At 39.5% G+C, this 18,582-nt stretch overlaps 1 protein-coding gene across 1 annotated transcript; it reads left to right on the top strand.

Annotated features, from left to right (window-relative positions):
- Positions 1-15,400: 15,400 nt before the first annotated feature.
- On the top strand, positions 15,401-17,022 carry LOC122041965 (WAT1-related protein At5g07050-like). Its single transcript, XM_042601868.1, has 7 exons — positions 15,401-15,468; positions 15,534-15,725; positions 15,811-15,990; positions 16,066-16,303; positions 16,372-16,530; positions 16,616-16,767; positions 16,884-17,022. The coding sequence occupies exons 1-7, from the start codon at positions 15,401-15,403 to the stop codon at positions 17,020-17,022; spliced, it is 1,128 nt and encodes a 375-aa protein (XP_042457802.1).
- Positions 17,023-18,582: the final 1,560 nt, after the last annotated feature.

Genomic DNA, 18,582 nt, shown 5'->3' on the forward strand with positions numbered 1-18,582 from the left:
AAAACACTTAGGTATAAAAATGTGCTAAGGCTTTGAAACTTAAAATACCCAAACCCCAATCTTAGCTTAAGAAGGAGTGTTGACTTCAGGGGGAGTGTTAACTTCAGGGAAGTGTTGACTTCAAGGGAGTGTTGACTTCAGGGGGAGAAATAAATGCAGGGGGAAAATTATTATTGAAAATATTTTGCAAAACTTTATTTCAAAATTTATTAAAATGATAAGTCCTAAAGACAACTTTAAAAATCAATTTTAAGATTTCAAAATCTTACTTGAAGTTTTACCGTTCGATTTTTTAAAACTTTTCTTATATCTTTTCAAAAAAATCATTTTTAAAAATTTTCAAAATATATTGTAAAGTTTATTTCAAAGTATCCCTTGTTTTCAAAATGTTGTTTTCAAAATCTACCTTTATCAACTTATTTTTGAAAGCCTTGTATTTTTGACAAGACATTTTTGAAATTATCCCTTTTTTCAAAATTAAATTTTTAAAAGTGTTTTTAAAATGGTTTGAAAATTAGTTTAAATGTTTTCAAAATTCATTTTCAATTCTTTTTATATACATTTAATTGTCTAACTCTTTTTAGCATTTTCAAATTTTATATCCTTTGAAAAGATAGTAGATTTTGTAAATTTTGAAAATTATTTTTCCTTTATTACAAAACTTTATTTGAATTTTTGAAAGTTAAACTTCCCCAGTAATCCTGACAAATTTCTGTTAAATTTTTGTCTTTTCTTTACTTAGCCACTTTTCTTAAACCTGTTTATGCTTGTTATTTTTTAATGAATGTCAAAGGGGGAGAGTTAGGTGGCTTAAGTTAGTAAAACTAGATTAAACAAACACCAAACTAATTAAAAAGTAAATCAAAATCATTTCTTTGGTAACAATTATTTTTGCATATTTTTACTAACTTAACCCAGGTTGTCATTACATCAAAAAAAAAGAGATTGTTGGTGTGGTTAGCACTAACAATCTAACTCAGGTTTTGATAAATAACAAAGTATGTTAAGTTAGTTTCGTTGTAATCTAACATTTTGACTGAGTGTACAAGAGAAGTCCAGATAGGCTGACGGGTTGACCGGATATCTGGCGCGAAGCCCAGCTAGGTCGATAGGCCGACCGGATAGCTGACACAAAGCTCAGCTAGGTCTACGGGTCGACCGGATAGCTGACACGAAGTCCAGCTAGGTCGACGGGCTGACCTAATAGCTGCCATGAAGTTCAGATATGTTGATAGACTGACCGGATGTCTAACAGGTAAGTTAAGGTAAGTCATTGGAGGGGAGTGACTTGGTGAGGATGCGTTCCTTGTTCGAGGGAATAGTAGGCGTCGATCTAACTTAGAATCATTTCGGGAATCTAAGTTGAGATCGTGACTAGATTCCGGTCTCGGTGAGACGGAATCTAATTACTAGTCTATAATTGTGCTACCACTTTGTTTTGCAGGGTAGTATAATTTGTATTTGCCTCGAACTAATATTTTCTTGCAGAAAATTGAGTTGCTAGAAAATGATGGTCTGGCGCTCGGAATGCAAAATTCTATCCTGACGCAACGTGGAGCACGCTGATTGGCTGGGCCGATGTCACGCTCTAGGCGCCCGGAAGGGATCCGGGCACCCGGAGCTTCCTATATAAGGAGGCCACCACCTGGAGCAAAATATAACAACTTCTTCTACGACTGCTCTATTGCGCACTGCTCCTGCGACGCTGCAAGACTTCTCCGACAACCTGCAACTCGAGTTTATTTTCCTGTTGTCGGTATTTTTTAAAGAGTTCTTGTACTTATATTTGTAATCATTCTTCGAACTACTAGTGAATTGCCCAACGAAAACACTCGACGAGTGTGAGCCTTGGAGTAGAAGTCGACGAAGGCTCCGAACCAAGTAAAACTGATTTGTGTTAGCATTGTGCATTTTATTTTTCCGCTGCATACTCGATTCGATTTTTGAATTCTTGACGATTGCTATTCACCCCCCCCCTCCCTCTAGCGACTTCTACGATCCAACAATCCACATATAGAACAAGTATAATAAACTTACTCCAACTGAACTTGGCATATATGCACTGATCAATGGGGTTTCTCTAAATCTAAATGAGATGACCACTTGATCAAATTTTTTGTACCATTGACAGGATGTCTATTTCAAATCATAAATGGACTTCTTTAATCTACATACTAGGTGTTTTAAGTCTGATAACTCAAAATTCTTTGGTTGCACCATATATATAGATTCTTTTATATCTCCATTAAGGAATGTAATTTTTACGTCCATTTGGACCATTTAGTATAACTTCAAATCATAATGAGCTACAAGTACTATGATTATCCAAATGGAGTCTTTCGTTGACATATATGAGAAAGTCTCTTTGTAATCAATGTATTTTTTCTGAGTGAATCCCTTGGCAACAAGACGAGTCTTATACCTTTCGACATTGCCTCTTGAATCCCACTTGGTTTAAATACCCATTTACAACAACAGACTTCTTACCTTCAGGCAATTCGACAAGTTCCCAAATGTCATTGTCTGTCATAGACTTCAACTCTTCCTGCATGGCGTTAATCCACCTGTTAGGGTTAGAGTATTGTTTGACTTCTTGGAAAGATTTAGGATTACTTCCCAACCAGATGTCAAAATCATGCTATTGGAGATGAACATAATCATGAGAATCCATGGTTCTTCGTTCCCTTATGGATCACCTTAAAGTCATTTGTGTTTGAGATGGTTGAGGTACTTGCTCATTAATATGAGGCAATACCTCAATTTTAGTGATAGACTCCTCTAATTTCATTGGGCATGTCATCGAAATATTTTGGTTCACCATACTTACTAGATGTGCAATATCCATAATGTGCGGTATGACAACCATATCACTATTGATCGCACTTGTAGTGACCATATGAGGATCGCTAACATTTTCCTCAAAAGATACATCTATAATTTTATGATTCTCACTATCCTCAATGAATTTGGCACTTCCCCTTTCAAAGAAGGATCTCTTAGAGGAATCATAAAATTTATACCCCCTTGATTTCTCAGAGTAACTTACAAAATTATAGTTAACTGTTCTTGAGTCCAATTTTCTTTCATTAGACTTATAAGGTCTAGCCTCAGTTGGACAACCCTAGACGTGTAAATGTCTAATGCTAGGTTATCTACCCATCCACATCTCGAATGGAGTTTTAGTTACTGTCTTACTAGGTACTCTATTAAGCATGTAAACTATAGTCTTGAATGTCTCATTCTGCAAAGATTCTGGTAGAGAAGTAAAGGTCATCATACTTCTCACCATGCCCTTTTAGGATTTGATTAAGATGCTCAGCTACACCATTCTAACCGAGTGTACCAAGCATGATATATTGAGGCACACTCACACACTCAACAAGGTAGTTCACAAAAAGTCCTAGACATTATTCACCTGATTCATCATATCGACCATAATATTTACTTCCACGGTCAGATCAGACGACTTTAATTTTCTTTCCTAGTTGAAATTCAACTTTGGATTTAAAAATTTTAAGCATGTCCAAAGATTACGGCTTCTCATTAATAAGGTACAGATAGCCAAATCTGGAATAGTCATCTATGAAGCTAATAAAATATATGTGTTCATTCCAAGATGTTTTAGGAAATGATCCATAAATGTCTATATGTATTAACTCTAAAAAATCACTACAACAGCTAGCCTCCTTGTTTCTTTTGTTAGTGGTCTTCCCCTTAACACACTATATGTAGACATCAAACTCTGACATGTCAAGGGAATTGAGAACTCTATATGACATTAACATTTCTAGGCATTTAATCTTGTGAAAGCGAGAAGTTGGAATGCTGGAGATGTGACGGCTTTGCTGACCGGCTATGGACCTCTCTCCAGTCTATAAAATAAGTAACGTCAGTGCCGAGTCAGGGAAGGGGTCCCCGCGTTAGTCCTCCAATACTCAAGTCAATCACCAGAATGTGGAGAAAAGTATAGCAACTGTAGAACTATGAGCAAACAATAGATAACGCGTACCTCTGCCCGTAATGGACCCCCTTTATATAGAGCCCTAGTGGGCGTCGTACGCGCTTCTCGAGACGTGGACACGCTCTCCAATGTGTCCCATGAAAGGGTCTGTCAGGAAAGTACCTCTGACACCATACCTTAACAGGGCATGTATATCCCTGACAAGACAGTAACAGATTCCGCCATATGATTCGCATGTCGACAATGCCTTGTGTCAGCGGCACTACCTCCCAAAAGAATGTCGAGAGACACTCTAGTGGTCCCATTGCTGGGCCGAGCGGCATAGCCGCTAGGTAGGACTCCTCGCTCCATCTATAGCCAGGTCCCCTTGCTTGGCCAAGCGAGGTAGCAGCTCAGTCGGGACCCCTCTGCTCTGTCGACCTCAGTGGCTCTTTTATACGATGATTTTGTAGCACCTGCATCCCCCATTCGGACAAGCTACCCGGTCTCCCTTAGCTCCATATCAAGCATCAGCTGTCTTACGCATTATCCCGAGCTATATTGGAGGTCTGCTCGGACCTGTCTCCCGCTGGTCAGGCCCTAACTACCCGACTGGCCATTGCCATTATCCTCCATTCGGTCCTTCAGCACCCGAGCATTGACTACCTTGACTTTGACCTCCACCCTGGCAATTGACCCCGCGCCAGGTAGGCCTCCCTCTATCTCCACATCAGCATTGTTTGGATATATGTACTAAACGCCTATGTCACAAATGGAAGAATTCTCTTCGGTCAATTTACATTTCATACTTATAATATACGTTATTACGTTGTTAACCGTAGGAGTAAAGGTATTCAATTTATAAAGCTTATCAACCAAGTAACCATTGCCAACCAACATTGAATTAAAGAAAATATTGAAAATTTCATTTTTAAATGAACAGGAATAGCCTAATTTGTCCAAACAAGAAATTGAAATTAAATTCTGTCGAAAAGAAGGTATAATAAATATATTTTCTAAATAAAAAAAATATTAGTACCTAAACAAAACCTAAAAACACCAATTGACTTGACTTTAGCCTTCTTTCTATTCCCCGTATAGATATATCTTTCACCATCAAGCGGAAGTTGGTTCTTGAGACAACCCTATATAGTGACACTTATTTAAGTAGTTACACCGATATCTATCCACCAATTGTCAGTGGGTACAATCATTAAATTGACTTCCAAACTGATAAAGTTGAGAAGTTTACCCTTCTTTACACGTCAGTTGGCGTATTTAAGGTAGTCTTTCTTCATATAACCTTTCCTCTTGCAAAAGAAATAAGTGGATTCCTTATCCTGCTTCTTGTGCTCCTTATGACCATTGCCTCCAGAATCTGCAATTTGTTTTCTTTTTTTCTTTATTGATCGTTTTCCTTTTCTTGCTTGTGTTGGTGCAACCTTAGGTCAAGGTTGACCTGGTTGACCCGACTCGAGTTGACTTGACTCGAGTTGTATTTTGATGTTTGACTTGGGAAGATTGTTGATGCAACTTTAGGTCAAGATTGACCTAGTTGAGTTGCATGTTGATGTTTGACACTCGTGAGAGAGTTCTATTCTTGATATGGGACAAGAATAGATGTTTGGGAGATTATTGGTGCAACCGTAGGTCAAGGTTGACCTGGTTGACCTGATTCGGGAAAAAGTCCAAGTATGGAGACTTGGCAACGGAAAAGTCCAAGCAGGGAGCTTGGCACGCGAAAAGTCCAAGTATGGAGACTTGGCACGGGAAAAGTCCAAGTATGGAGACTTGGCACTGGAAAAGTCCAAGTATGGAGACTTGGCACGGAGAAGTCCAAGCAGTGAGCTTGGCACGAGGAAAAGTCCTAACTGGGATGTTAGGCAGTCGGAAAGTCCTGGTGAGTAAAGCCAGGCAGTGGAAAAGTCCTAACTGGGATGTTAGGCAATGAGAAAGTCCTAACTGGGATGTTAGGCAGTGTGGAAAGTCCTGGTGAGTGAAGCCAGGCAGTGGGAAAGTCCTAACTGGGATGTTAGGCAGTTGGAAAGTCCTGGTGAGTGAAACCAGGCAAGGGAAAATCCAGATGGATCAGGGATGATCGGACTTCAGGTGTTGGAAAATCCAGATGGATCAGGGATGATCGGACTTCTGGTGTTGGAAAATCCAGATGGATCAGGGATGATCGGACTTCTGGTGTTGGAAAGTCCAAGTAGGTCAAAGGGATTGACCGGACACTTGGTGGGGAGTCTTAGCAGGTCAAGGGAGTGACCAGATGCTAAGCATGATGAACCAATAGGTCAAGGTTGACCGGATATTGGTTTGGAAGTCTTGGGACTTGGTTTGGGCAAAACCAAGCTCGGATCGGTCACCGACCGATCGGATGTTGTTTCGATCGGTGCGGTGACCGATCGATATCAAGCTCTGTTGATTCTTGATCGATCGGTGACCGATCGCCAGCAACAGAGGCGAAAAGGCGGTGATCGGTCCACGGCCGATCGATCTGATCGATGCGGGACCGATCGAGAGACGATGTCGCGGAAGCACGGCGAGTTGGGATCGGTGCGTGGACCGATCCAGGTATCTGATCGGTCCACGCATCGATCGAGTACGCACGAGGCTCGTAGACCGATCGATCGGGGACCGATCGACAGTCCTGATCGGTCCGTAGACCGATCGAGTTCTAACCGTTGCGACGCAACGGCTAGTTTCTTCGCTTTCTCCTTCGCAGGTATAAAGGGCTGAGGGCTTCTCAGGCGAACTTCTTCTTTTCTTCTTGAGCTTCGCTCTTGACTCTTGGTGTGCTCTTGAGCTTTCTGAGCTCTCATCAAGCTCGCGTGAGTTTCTGGTGTTCTAGCTGGATCCGAGAAGCCGCTTCATCAAGGTTCCATCGACAACAAGAGGCAAGCAAGTGTTTTACAATTTCTATTGTTCTTGTTTGTTGTCTCTATTGTTGTACTCCTTTGTTTGCTGTTGCAAAAGATTGTGGTGAGGTTTCTCCACCCACAAGGAGTATATTATTAGCCGGTTCTCCGGGGACTCATCCACCGACGGATTGAGAGGCTTCGTCCACCTTACGGACACGCCGAGGAGTAGGAGTATCATCTCCGAACCTCGTTACATCGACGCGTTGAGGTTTGATCTTCTTGTTTTCGTTTCCTTGTTTGTTTTTCCGCTGCGCTAACGAATTGTAGGAAGAAACGCGATCGATTTGGGGTCGGCTATTCACACCCCCCCTCTCTAGCCGTACGAAGGATCCTAACAAGTGGTATCAGAGCGAGGCCGCTCTTCATCGGATCAACACCCGTGGGAGCAAAGCTAGAGATGGATCTCTATGGAGAAGATGTCACGATTCAACCCTTCTACGAGTCTCACGACAACTTCACATATTGGAAGGTAAGGATGATGTATTTTCTTAGGACTAATATGTTAAATTGGTTTTGTGTACAAGAAGGGTTTTCCCCACCGATGGATGAGGAAGGAAAACCTATCAAGAAGAAGGAGTGGACGAAAGAGCAAATCCACCAATCCACAATCAACGACGAGGTAACGAAAATTCTTGAATTTTCATTACCTAGTGATATCTTGCATAAGATAGGTAGATACAACGATGCCAAGGAATTGTGGAACAACTTGGCAAAGTTCCATGAGGAGAGCTCAAATTCAAGCCATGAAGAGGAGCTAAGTGAGCCAAGTAGCTCATATCATGGAGGAGCGAATTGGGAGTTGAGGGCTACTCAACATCCAAGGAAGAAGAGGAGGAGAGTTCCTCTTGTTCAAGTTCGAGCAAGAAGAAGAGACATCTACCTCCGGAAGGGATGAGGAAGAGAGCTCACACCCATCCCCAAACCTAGGTAACTCAAGCATTTCAATTTCAAATAAGTTACATATAATATGCTTTGAGTGTAGGGAACATGGACATTACAAGAGTAAGTGTCCAAAGAGGGTAAGAAAGACTCCACCGGCGCCAAAGTTCAAGGAAGCCGGAGTCCCAAAACGCAAGGGCAAGGAGCACATCGTGTGCTTCCAATGCAAGCAAAGGGGACACTATAGGAGCCATTGTCCGAGGGGGAGGCAACCTCACAAGGGCAAGAGACCGGGCACAACGATAGGGGGAGCTAAGGCAAACCCTAAGGTAACCTCTAAGGTTCATTATTGCAATTCTAATAAAACTCATGCTAGTAGTTTTGTTGCAATTGTTAATAATGATAAGCATGTTAACTTTAGGAACCAATACATGTGCTTAGGAGCTAAACATGTTAGCCTAGGTAAGGTTAACACTAGAAATACCAACCCTAGGATTAACGCTTCTAAAGTTAAGGAAAACCTAGGTAGAAATCCCAAGAAGACTAGACACATGCCTAGGAATATCTCAAGAGAAATGACAAATTAAAACTTGAGGTATTAGAGAGAAAATCAAGTCTTGAGGTCAAGACTTGATAATTTGGAAAAGGCTCTTAAAAACATAGGGAAGTCATCTCTAGGGTTTAAGGGTCAAAAACCAATGTCCAAGGACAAGAAAGGTTTGGGTCACAAACCTAAGTCCCAAATGGTCAAGCCCACCTATCATAATGTTCCATTCGATTATGGAACAAAACCTAGGGCTAGGAAGACCAACACCAAGGTCACAAGGGGAGTCACCCCTAGAGTTGATCTTGATGAGTCCCAAATGACCAAGGCTTTAAAGCCTAAGAGGGTCATTAGGAGGGTTGCTAGGGAAGTCATCCCTAGTGAATTTTTAGTGAACCCAATGAGCTCAAGTAGGTATTGGATTCCTAGGAGCATCTTCTCTATCCCATAGATGGGTTAGAGAGTGTCAACTCCAATAAGAAGGGTAGTTAACCCAACTTTGAGGAAATTGACACTCAAGGAGCATTTTCAAGGTTTTGTGAACCTTTGAAAATGAAAAGGAATTATCGTTTACTCCTTGAAGAGTAAATTGTGCCATATTTGAAAAATATCGATTTTAATCTTATTTGGCAAAATTTAAGAAAACCTAGAGAAATACCATAATTGGGATTTTGGTTTTCTCTTAGGGATATATGGGCAATCTAGGATTAGAATTTAAGTTAGCTAAGTGATTAAGGATACTTAGATAGGTAATCTAGGTATTTTATTTGTGTTAACTTACCATGGTTGTTTGCCATATGCCATGTCATGACATCATATTTAATTTATGATCATTTGAAATGTCATGATAATGCTTAGGCTAGTTTTTATGTCATGTTTATTTAAGTTTCAAACTTTATGCCATGACATCATGACATTGGCACATGTTTTCATTTATGATACCATTTTATGCCATGTCATCATCTCTTGCATTAATAATCAATTGAATTGATTTAAGGATGAAAAACACATTTTGATATTGAGATCAAAGTTGTGTTTAGAAAATGCATGAGACCTTAGTCTAAGATACCTAAACCCATATCTCACATCAAAATTGACATGGATGTGGTTTGATACACCTTAGATGTGTGTGAGATATTAGGATCATGAGTTAGGATCAAGGTGCATAGTTCTTGTACCTAGATGAGCCTAATTCAAGAAAGGAGGATCATAGGGAAAGCTTGTGTACAAGTCATGTACATTTAGCCCTAAGATTATGGTCCTAAATTCAAATGGTTTTAAAAACATTTTAAAATTGATTTGAAAAACCTTGATGAAGCTTTCCTAGTGATAGCATTCATCATTGGACATTGTGATACAAAATTGACTTAACTTTGAACTATTTCAAAGTTTTCGAATTTTGTATCAAGATTTGAAAATAGAAACTATTTTCATAGAAAACTATTTTTCCATGATAGTATATAGTATGAGGAGTGTATCCTCAAAATTTTACGATTTTTGGAATTTTCTGGAATTTATTAGGAGTTTCTGAATTTCCGGGAAGGGAAATCAGAAATCTCTGATTTCAGAGTGTGGATCGGTCACCGGACCGATCGAGGGAAGTTCTGATCGGTCTGGTGACCGATCCAGTGCGATCAGTGAAGCGTGGATCGGTCTGGGGACCGATCCAGGGGGATTCTGATCGGTCTGGGGACCGATCAGTGCGTGCCAGTTTCTGATTTTCAGCTGTTGGTCTGAAATTTCAGCTGAAAATTGGGTTTTGTGGATTTTTTTAAAGGTTTAAAACTCTCCAAGACATTGTTGGTGCAATGGTCAAGGGGGAGTTGACCTTTAGGGGGAGTTTTATCTAATTGTCAAGGGGGAGTTGACTTTTAGGGGGAGTTTTTTTTACTCCTTAAGACTTTTTGAGGATTAGTGATATGGGATTATCACTAAGTTGATTGTTGAGTTTAGTATCAAGGGGGAAATTAAGAGTTTCAATGAAAGGTATGGGACTTTCATTAGGAAGAAACTCTTGATCTTGATACTCTCCTTTTTCTTTTTGATGTGTGTCAAAAAGGGGAGAGTGTTCATTGGAGAATTATTGGAGAACCCAAGTTAGGTTATCGGGTTAACCTAAGCTAGGGGAAGAATGTCAAGGAATGTTCAAGGAAGAACATTGGAATTCTTTTTGATGTGTGTCAAAAAGGGGGAGAATTATTGGAGAACCCAAGTTAGGTTATCGGGTTAACCTAAGGGGAGAATGTCCAGAGAATGTTCAAGGAAAGGACATTGGACATTGGAAGATGGTTGGAAAACCTAAGTTAGGTTATCGGGTTAACCTAACTTGATTATGGGTTTTGTCAAACATCAAAAGGGGGAGATTGTTGGTGCAACCTTAGGTCAAGGTTGACCTGGTTGACCCGACTCGAGTTGACTTGACTCGAGTTGTATTTTGATGTTTGACTTGGGAAGATTGTTGATGCAACTTTAGGTCAAGATTGACCTAGTTGAGTTGCATGTTGATGTTGACACTCGTGAGAGAGTTCTATTCTTGATATGGGACAAGAATAGATGTTTGGGAGATTATTGGTGCAACCGTAGGTCAAGGTTGACTGGTTGACTGATTCGGAAAAAGTCCAAGTATGGAGACTTGCACGGAAAAGTCCACAGGGAGCTTGGCACGCGAAAAGTCCAAGTATGGAGACTTGGCACGGAAAAGTCCAAGTATGGAGACTTGCTTGGAAAAGTCCAAGTATGGAGACTTGGCACGGAGAAGTCCAAGCAGGAGCTTGGCACGAGGAAAAGTCCTAAGGGATGTTAGGCGGTGTGGAAAGTCCCAGTGAGTAAAGGCAATGAGAAAGTCCTAACGGGATGTTAGGCAATGAGAAAGTCCTAGCGGGATGTTAGGCAATGTGGAAAGTCCCGTGAGTGAAGCCGGGCAGTGGGAAAGTCCTAACTGGATGTTAGGCGGTTGGAAAGTCCCGGTGAGTGAAACCGGCAAGGAAAATCCAGATGGATCGGGGATGATCGGACTCGGTGTTGGAAAATCCGGATGGATCGGGGATGATCGGACTCGGTGTTGGAAAATCCAGATGGATCGGGGATGATCGGACTTCGTGTTGGAAAGTCCAAATAGGTCGAAAGGATTGACCGGACACTTGGTGGGGAGTCTTAGCGGTCAAGAGTGACCGGATGCTAAGCATGATGAACCAATAGGTCAAGGTTGACCGGATATTGGTTTGAAGTCTTGGGACTTGGTTTGGGCAAAACCAAGCTCCGGATCGGTCACCGGACCGATCGATGTCTTGTTGCTCGATCGGTCGATGACCGATCGAGATCAACAAGCTCTGTTCGATTCGATCGTGACCGATCGCGGCGAAAAGAAGCGGTTGATCGGTCCACGACCGATCAAGAGACGATGTCGCGGAAGCACGGCGAGTTGGGATCGATGCGTGGACCGATCCGGTATCTGATCGGTCCGCATCGATCGAACGCGATGAGCTCACGATCGATGCGGGACCGATCGGCCGAGTCTGATCGGTCCGTAGACCGATCGGGTTCAGCCGTTGCGACGCAGCGGCTAGTTTCTTCGCTGTTTCTTCGCAGGTATAAAGGTGAGGGCTTCTACAGGCGAACTTCTTCTTTTCTTCTTGAGCTTCTGCTCTTGAGCAGCTGGTGTGCTCTTGAGCTTTCCTGAGCTCGCTGCTGAAGCTCTGCGTGAGTTTCCTGCTGGTGTTCTGAGAAGCAGCTGCTTCATCAAGGTTCCAGTCGACAACAAGAGGCAAGCAAGTGTTTTACAATTTCTATTGTTCTTGTTTGTTGTCTCTATTGTTGTACTCCTTTGTTTGCTGTTGCAAAAGATTGTGGTGAGGTTTCTCCACCCACAAGGAGTATATTATTAGCCGGTTCTCCGGGGACTCATCCACCGACGGATTGAGAGGCTTCGTCCACCTTACGGACACGCCGAGGAGTAGGAGTATCATCTCCGAACCTCGTTACATCGACGCGTTGAGGTTTGATCTTCTTGTTTTCGTTTCCTTGTTTGTTTTTCCGCTGCGCTAACGAATTGTAGGAAGAAACGCGATCGATTTGGGGTCGGCTATTCACACCCCCCCTCTCTAGCCGTACGAAGGATCCTAACAGCTTGAACCTTGGGATCCAGATACAAAGTGAGCACTTTCAAGTGTCTCACGTCTCAGTCTCTCCTCCTCTTGCACACACTAAGCTATCTCATTCAATGCATACTTTTCCTTTTGAATACTATAAGAAATCTTAAAAGTAGTGAACCATGCAAGCAGAAATATCAAGATAAAATACACTAACATAGACTCAGACATTTTGAGTTTAAGTGTTTTCAAACTTGTGGCGATATTGGATATCTCCACAATATATTCCCTTATATTTCCTTTGTCATTATACTGAATGGCTACCAACTTCAAAAAAAGTGTGGTAGTTTTGATATTTTTGTTTGTTACGAAATGATCTATTAATTTGCTAAGGTAACTCCTAGGATCATCTCTCTCAGTTATTGAGCCTTTAAGTTGTGCTAGTATAGAAAGTCTCATGATACTTATACACATACGATTTGATCTCTCCCACTGCTAAAATTCAACCCTATGCTCTATAGTGCTAACATTGGTCAGAGGTGCGGGGTGATCGTTTCTTAATACATAGTCTAAGTCCATGCAGCCTAAGACTACGATAATGTTTTCTTTCCACTCAGCAAAATTCAAACCAGTTAGTGTGGGGATATTATTAACACTGACAGTTACTGATTATACTAGAATAATAAATGAGAGAAAATAATGTGAGCTTACGATTTAATTAAAGCCAAGAACATATAAATATATAATAACATAAGATTATGCAAATAAAATAAAATTTAAATGCATATACATGGACTCTTTATGAGATACCAAATACAACATTGCATTTTACTGTATGGACTAAAATATAATTTATTAGTGGTACTCTCTAATTTAACTCAAAGTTTAATTGATCACACAATGTGTTTTCCTTTGGGCCAACCTATTGTGCACATAATATGATACTTTATTTGAGTTATATTTTGGTACATAGCTTACAACAACCTTAATCAGCCACATAATATGTTTTCCTTTAGGCCGATATATTTTGTGCATAATTTGAACAAAATAATATTTTTTGTTCTATAATTGTAAGCTACCTTATGCATATATCCGGCATAAAAGTAATCTTCCTTTGGATCAATTACTCTTAGCATAGATATACATCTACCAACACAAAATACATTAAACCTACTAAATGTCTTTCTTTGGACTGACATAATAGTTCAACTTAGTAACACGTTTTGTAGATAGACTCCAAAAAAATAAGAACTTAATTCAAATTTAAATTACTTAATCAACCTTAACAACCTAAAATTAGGCTTATTAATCAATTGATATCTTATGCTAATCGATTGGTATGATCTAATCAATTATCTCAATCGATCAGAAAGTCTACTGTATGTGACTACATGATTATATATAGAACCCTCATTTTAGAAGCTAAAATTTCCTTTAAATTCTATAATTAAATAGCATTATTTGATATCATTTAATCCCTTAATCATTGTTCACTATTTCATGCTGAAATAGTGGTAGTGTTTTTTTTCCTTTCCCTGTTCACATTGAAGCCGACTCCACTTAGTAGGATAAGACTTGATTATTATTATACTATTTGTTTCATGTTGAAATAGTGCAAATTTTTTATGCATGAAACATTGTTTTACGTAGAAATGGTGTTTAATTAATTGCTTTAACATTTTAATCGATTACAAAACACCGTTAATCGATTAAAAAATAATCTTAATCGATTAAAAACGATCTTAATCGATTAAAAATTAACCTAGTCATAAGTTGATTGATTAAGCTGATCGATTCCAATTGATTTTACCATGATTTTTCTTCAGTTAATCGATTGAATATTATTCCTAATCAATTGAAGGTATCAATCGATTAAGATAATTGATTCCAATCGATTTAACCACGATTTTGAACTGGTAGCATCGAATCGATTGACTTGATTGATTAAAAATCGATCCTGTATTCAATCTATCATCCCAATCGATTAGTGAAATTCTAATTGGTGTCAACTGAATCGATTGGAACAATCAATTCCCATCAATTCTGCTCGTTGGCCAACTAAGCCAATCAATTAAGCCATTGTGTAGATCAAACGCGGTGCTTTGCTCGTTGTTCTTCATGTTCTTCACAAAAATATAAAAAAGTCAAAATCCAAACCTTTCCTAGTTTTTCTATTACGATAATTTGATGATCAAATTGTTAAAATAAAACAACGATGAAGAACCCTAACCTTTAATGCCATGAAAATAAATTGAAAGGACTTGAATCCTATGTCATATGAATTCTAAGAACCAAATAAGAATTATAATAGGAAAACACAAGTACATTAACACGATCTTGTTACTACGAAATCATGGCATGACAAAGAAAAACATAAGCTGTAAATCACGAAGAACCTAAATACAACAGAATTGACATTGTTCTTCATATAGTACTCGTTGATTCGGCAATCTTGTGGAATAAGAAGGTTGATCCAAGAGATTTAGGATTTGACGGCGCCGAATTCTCTTCGTCTAATGGGGAATGAAGAGTCATCAAGAGATTATCCTTAAACCCTTAGAGACCAACCCTATATATAGGGGAATTCGATCCATTATCCGCCCATAGATAATAATGGATCGGGCTAACAGACTTTACATGGTAGATCCATATCTAATAATCCAAAATCCAATAAACTTAAATTTGATTACTTAAACGAATTCAATTGGTATTCATAAGTACAAACTTATAAATAAATGCACCTAAAGGAAATATCTAACACACTTATCTTCCAGACAACCGACTTTGAGAAGAGGTTTATTTGTTTGACAGATCGGCATGCATGCTTGATGTTTGACAAAGTTGAGAGTATTTCTTAGGTATCATGCACCAAGCGAAGTCTTTTCTGTGGTAAATTGGTAATGCTATTTGACCTTTTTTTTTTCTTCTTTTTTTTTTGTTTTTGCCTCAGCAGTGCTCCTGACCTGACACCTCTTCGTTATTCCACTCCCTTTCTGTGTGTCAAATATGGAAGAACTTGTAAACAATGGCCAATGAATCTGAACTCCACCATGAAAAAGTGATCCTGATAAGCTCCAAACCTTCTCAAACAAGGTTTCGGGGGACTTTCTTCGTTTATAAAAAACTGAGGACGATAAAAATTGTTACATACGATTCAGGTTGGCGATCATGGCTTCCATGAAAGCATGTGCCCCTTACATCTGCATGGTTGTGTGCCAGTTCGCATCTGCTGGATCCAGCATTCTGAACAAACTTGCATTGGAACAAGGACTAAGCATGCTAGTCTTTGTTGTTTACAGGCACCTCATCGCTGTGATCATCTTGGCTCCTCTTGCCTATGTGCTCGAAAGGTTCGAGCATCACGCTTCACTGGAATTGTTGTAAATAAATGATTACAAATGAATTAATGCTTCTGAATTCATCTCATTGTTGTAGGAACCAAAGGCCCTGCTTCTCATTTGCTATCATGCTAAAAATATTCATTCTTGCTATGGTGGGCATAACAATTCAGCAAAACGTATACTATGTTGGACTCCATTTCACTTCTCCAACTGTTGCCGTTGCCTTGAGCAATGTCATTCCTGCTTTTACTTTCATATTGGCAATGATACTAAGGTTAACTCAGACATTAGTTTCATGTAATTTCATCAAACAATTTCATATCATGCTATATTTGGTCTTCTTGATCAGGATGGAAAAGCTCAGCTTGAAGACAGCACGAGGGAGGACCAAGCTTGGAGGAGCCATCTTTTGCATCGCTGGTGCTCTGGTCTTCATATTTTGGAAAGGTCATCTGTTGGGAGTCATTGTTAGAAGACCTTTGGTCCAGTTCCATTTCAAAAGTTCTAAGAAAGGAGATGATTGGCTTAGAGGCTCTGCTCTTATCTTAACCAGTTGTTTTGCAGGCAGTGCAAAGCTTATTCTTCAGGTCCTGGATTACTTCACAATAAGCTAATCCTTTTTGTTACATGAAATTCATGAGTGAGTATTTTTCAGGCATTCATCTGCCAGATCTACCCAGCCAGACTCACCATGAACACCTTGGTGTGCTTCTTCGCATCACTGCAATCTTCTGCACTTGCTCTCGTCTTCGAACGGAATGCTTCATCATGGAGAATGAATTGGAACATACAACTCATGGCTATCATATATGGCGTACGTATCGTATCTTTTGGTTCAGTAATTAGTTTCTATCATAGGAGAGTTTTGAGAATTCGATGATGTCGATATACATATGCAGGGAACTGTCATATCTTGCCTCGTATACTACTTGCAAATATATTGCATTAGCAAGAAGGGACCAGTATTTTGTTCCATCTTCGCACCTCTAGCAATGTTGATTGTGGCTTTTGTCTCGGCTTTCATCTTTGCCGAACGACTTCATGTCGGCAGGTTCGTAGCTATTTTGATTGATCAACTTGTTCTTAGATAAGAAGAAACGTTTAAAAGGGATCTTCAGTCTCAAAAAAAAACTCATTTATCCTTTGCTAGCTGGGGTTTGTTTATAGCTTGATAGGTGCATCGATCATAATTCTGGGACTCTATTGCTTCCTCTGGGGAAAAAGTGGAGATTCTGTTGAGGAAGGTGACAAGGATTGTGGAGCGCAGAGGGATTCGGAAGCTGAAATGAGCCCTTGGCATGATTAGTTTTTTTTTTTTTTTTCTTGGAAAGAAAAAAAATATATTGGTAGCAGTTTGAGGAATGTATGACTCCCTAGTTAAAGTGAATGAAATGGAAAAAAGAAGAATAGTTACTGAAATTTTTTTGCATGGTTGTCTTTTAAAAATTACTATGAATAAAAATTTTGATGCCATTGTATGATCTTCATTCCTATCAATACAGAACTAATACTTCCTCTCAAATGTAGGACTTTTGATATTTCTATAAACCTAAAATATTTATGTTGGCCTACATCCGTCGCACCAACAACTTCATCAATACCAATAATTACTCTAATAAAAACTCAACCAAAACCACGTTATCAAATTAAGGTTAATCTAGTGTCATTTTTCTTTTTCTTTTTGTCTACAATCCTTTGACACAAGGGAATTTGATCAAGGTACTTAACCACTTGAGATTTAAGCTGTTGGATCCCGAGTCAATCTCTGGAAGCACTTCTTTCCCAATATAATGGTAAATTACTTACGATCGTTCAAGGATTAGCAAGTATGAAGGAATCCACGTCTTCGGCACCCTTTCCCTTTATTTGACTGGAAACTCCCTCACTGTTCAGTAAAGTGAGCAATATACGAAGCACTATCTTTTGCATTGATCATCTCAGTTCTTGACAGAATATGGTGAGACTCGATGCTTTTTCAAAATTATAGAATGCGACATCCTCAACGTTTGGTTGGATGGGGACTAACTGTAATCCGCAAAAGAAATATTGACGTTTCAGTAAGTTACTTGGATTTCCTTTCTTTATTGAAATCCAACATTATTAATTGGCATGGTGAATGCTCCTTTTTTACAAAAAGAAAAAAAGAAAGAAAAAGGCATGATGAATGAAAGAAACTGAAGGATTCCTGAGGATGATTCATCTGCAAAACAATCAAACTGCTGGTATTAGTTCCAGAAAAGAGCATGGTAAATGCTTTAATTTTGCAGCAATCAAAGTTAGTTTCTGGCTCTTCTTGCAACTGTTTTACCCATCAACTTTGCGAGCACTCAGTGAATTGTCCTTGGCTCTGATTGTAAGAAACCGCACCAAGTTTACAGATCCAATTGACACATGCATTTCTACCAAGAAGAATGAATTGCAGTTAGTTGCGACTGAGTTACTATAGATTGATATGCCTGATAGGTGACAAAGATGAGAAGATTTCTCAGGTATCATGCACAAAGGGAGTCTTTTATGTGGCCATGCTATTTGACTTTATATGCTAAGTGCCCCATTATCTCATCCTGAGTTGACCCCTCTTCAAATTCAGCAAAAAGGAACACAATTCTCTTCCTTAATAGAGTCCCTTTAGGCGTATCTAATATAGAATAACTTGAAAATAATGACCTGTGAATCCGAACACCACCATGAAAAGTGATGCTGATAAGCTCCAAACCTTTGCAAACTAAGTGTTGTGGGGTTTTCTTCCTTTATAAAGAACCAAGGACAATAAAAATTGTCACAAACAATTTGGTGAGGAGATCATGGCCTCTGTGAAAGCATGTGCTCCATACTTCTATATGATTGTGTCCCAGTTCGCGTATGC

This window comes from Zingiber officinale, chromosome 1B (assembly GCF_018446385.1).
Source record: "Zingiber officinale cultivar Zhangliang chromosome 1B, Zo_v1.1, whole genome shotgun sequence".
In the NCBI taxonomy this organism is placed as follows: Eukaryota; Viridiplantae; Streptophyta; class Magnoliopsida; order Zingiberales; family Zingiberaceae; genus Zingiber; species Zingiber officinale.

Bases quoted from the DNA above. Each gene is read 5' to 3' on its own strand.
- LOC122041965 (XM_042601868.1), top strand. From the start codon at position 15,401: ATGGCCAATGAATCTGAACTCCACCATGAAAAAGTGATCCTGATAAGC. The intron at 15,469-15,533 runs GTTTCGGGGGAC...CATACGATTCAG, and splicing joins TCCAAACCTTCTCAAACAAG to GTTGGCGATCATGGCTTCCA. The intron at 16,531-16,615 runs GTACGTATCGTA...ATACATATGCAG, and splicing joins TCATGGCTATCATATATGGC to GGAACTGTCATATCTTGCCT.